Source organism: Microcebus murinus, chromosome 9, assembly GCF_040939455.1.
Source record: "Microcebus murinus isolate Inina chromosome 9, M.murinus_Inina_mat1.0, whole genome shotgun sequence".
Lineage (NCBI taxonomy): Eukaryota > Metazoa > Chordata > Mammalia > Primates > Cheirogaleidae > Microcebus > Microcebus murinus.
The window spans coordinates 76,225,973-76,227,678 of NC_134112.1; the positions used below are offsets into that span (position 1 = coordinate 76,225,973).

Genomic DNA, 1,706 nt, shown 5'->3' on the forward strand with positions numbered 1-1,706 from the left:
CATTCTTGTGGGAAGGGACTCATATAATGTGTGATGTAGCTGGCAGTCATAAGAAGGTTAAAATACTGTGTGGACACCATGATTTTGACTGTCCCATATGGAATATACTGGGGGTAAGATACCAGAGGTGGCAAGGACTAAGGAGAGTTGGGGCAATTGTAAAAAGTCGAGAAACTAGGAAAGGAAAGTAGTGCAGCAGAATAGAGAAAGGATTGATTGTTCTGAGTAGGCAGCTATGGGGATGAAAGAGAATGAAGCTCCCACACCTGGTGCTTCACTATCACGTCTATCACACGGGAGACTGATAAGAGCAATGCTGGTTATTGGTATTAATTGCATCAAGGTGGACTCCCATCTGCCCAGGGCTCTTGCTGTATTCTGTGCCTTAGGCAGCATCTAAGCCCCAGCACTTTACCTTTAGGGCCTTTTTTAATGTAGGGCTGCTCGACATCAGTGAAGTGGAATGAATACAGACTACTGCATAGATGACAGCTTCCCAGACCCAGAACCAAGATCTCTTATCAGTTAGGCTGTGTGTTAAGGAGACGAGTATGGTCAGAAAGTAAGAGGTGAAGAAGATAAATAAGATGGCAAGAGACCTCAGGGCAGTGGAGTGAGCTTTCATGCTGGAGTTGCCATGGCCAGTGTTATGATGTTGCATCTGCTGCACATGCTGGATCAGTGAGGACACGAGCAAGGTGGTGGAGGCCAGGAACACGAGGAAAGGAATACTCAATGCAACAATTCTATGAGCATTAATCAAATACTGCTGAACCATCACAAGTCTCACAATCACGGTGCTGTTTCTTGGCAAATGCTCCATGGTGGTTAACTGAATCTGGATGTGCTTGCTAATAGCTGAAGGGATGATTGTCACACAAGAAATTATCAGTGAACCCAGTAACAACCAGGGAACTGACCTCAAAATTCTCCACCTCAGCCAGAGGAAGATGGGGTTGGTGAAAGAAGAGACCTTGACACAGTAGAAGACAGCAAGCAAGCTAGTTAACCAGAATATAAGAACATTACTAAATTCCCAGATGATTGATATGTACCAAAATACACAATTCAGGTTAAAATAGAAGAAAAAATCAGAAATAATTGATAACCACTGTAGAAAGAAGCGACAGATGCCCAGGCTGGTGAGAATCATGTCCACAGGTGACAATCTTTTGACCTGCAGCCATTCTCTGCAAAACACTGCAACAATTAAGCTGCTCTGCACAATAATTGTCAAGGACTCAAGCATATAGATGACAATGCTGAAGATGGTAAGTTGGAGGGGTATCATCCTTCTACTCCAGTGTATCTTCCTGGATGAACACTCAGAATCTCTGCACCAGTTTCCAAATAGGGAACAGGTTCCTGATCCCACCACTGTCTGTTGCAAGAAAACACTTTCCTCTGGATGAAAATTTTCCCCAGCTCATTTTTTATTTTCTTATTTTCCTATCTACAGGATTTGTTTATGCTTTGCTTGCTGGTTTGCTATCACATTGGAATGTAGGGAAATATTATTTGAATGTGGATTCCTGCTCCTGAGGTGATTTGATTATTCCCATAAAGGCACCATGCTGTTTATTTCCTCTTTATGTGTCTAATGTGCACTTAGCTAATTTCTCCATCTTTTTAAAATGATATCTTCAGAATTTTAACCTAAAATTTGAGCCACAGGAAAGATGGATCCTTCACTGTCCATTCATGTT

At 42.3% G+C, this 1,706-nt stretch overlaps 1 protein-coding gene across 1 annotated transcript; it reads right to left on the reverse strand.

Annotated features, from left to right (window-relative positions):
- Positions 1-385: 385 nt before the first annotated feature.
- Positions 386-1,291, reverse strand: TAS2R16 (taste 2 receptor member 16). Its single transcript, XM_012751825.2, has one exon. It carries the CDS (start codon positions 1,289-1,291, stop codon positions 386-388), a length of 906 nt encoding a protein of 301 aa, XP_012607279.2.
- Between the last annotated feature and the right edge of the window lie 415 nt (positions 1,292-1,706).